The 771-nt window shown below is 58.5% G+C and overlaps 1 protein-coding gene across 1 annotated transcript; it reads left to right on the top strand.

Annotated features, from left to right (window-relative positions):
* Positions 1-6: 6 nt before the first annotated feature.
* On the top strand, positions 7-757 carry LOC104981702 (serine hydroxymethyltransferase, cytosolic-like). Its single transcript, XM_010830976.1, has 2 exons — positions 7-37; positions 420-757. The coding sequence occupies exons 1-2, from the start codon at positions 26-28 to the stop codon at positions 630-632; spliced, it is 225 nt and encodes a 74-aa protein (XP_010829278.1). The 5' UTR covers positions 7-25; the 3' UTR covers positions 633-757.
* The last annotated feature ends 14 nt before the right edge of the window (positions 758-771 follow it).

The following is a 771-nucleotide window of genomic DNA, read 5'->3' as shown; positions in this document are numbered from 1 at the left end:
TGCCACGTCCATCTTTTTTGAATCTATGCCCTACAAGGTACGGGTGTGTGTGTCTCCACTCTGTGGCTTGTTTCTCAAAACTTCCTCACTGGCCATGCCTGTAGGAATAAGGAGCTTCATTTCCAAGGCACTTCAGGAAGTCTCGTCATCACTGTCTCTCATCTCCCTGCTCTGGGGACCCTTGGGTGTTCACGGCTCGCTGGAACCCCCCAGGGCATCCTGTCCGAGAGTGACGATACCTGACTGTTTTAAACAGTTGTGCCTGTCTTGCCTTCGAGTCCTGGTCAGGGGCGAGGGCAGCAGAGGGGTCTAGGCAAGGGGAGGGAGTCCTCTTACCCTCAACAGCTGGGTGTGCTCTGGCGGAGTGGCCCGTGTGGCTGGAGGGAGCAGTGTGAGCCCAGTCTCTGTGACATCCACAGGTGAATCCCGATACCGGCTACATCAACTACGACCAGCTGGAGGAGAACGCCCGCCTCTTCCACCCAAGGCTGATCATTGCTGGTGAGAGCGGGCCAGGGCCCCAGCCCCCACACGGGAGGTGTGCTCTTCCACCACGTGCTGGTCCCTGCTGGCTTTGCTGTGCAGCCGGGCTGCTCGGGTCTGAGTATCTCCGTCTCTCTCGGGACTGTTAGTACTGCCCTGCTCTCCAGAAGCATCTGGACACACTGGCCCCTGTCGAGCTGGAGTGGTAACAGTGGGGAAACTGTCCCCCCGATCCTGTGACACAGGAGCAGAGGACAGGGTTGCTTTTGGCACGGATGGGATTTCTCG

This window comes from Bison bison, unplaced genomic scaffold (genome assembly GCF_000754665.1).
Source record: "Bison bison bison isolate TAMUID 2011002044 unplaced genomic scaffold, Bison_UMD1.0 scf7180017615462, whole genome shotgun sequence".
In the NCBI taxonomy this organism is placed as follows: Eukaryota; Metazoa; Chordata; class Mammalia; order Artiodactyla; family Bovidae; genus Bison; species Bison bison.
Note: the sequence above shows the minus strand (reverse complement) of the source record. Positions and strands in the feature narration are given on the sequence as shown.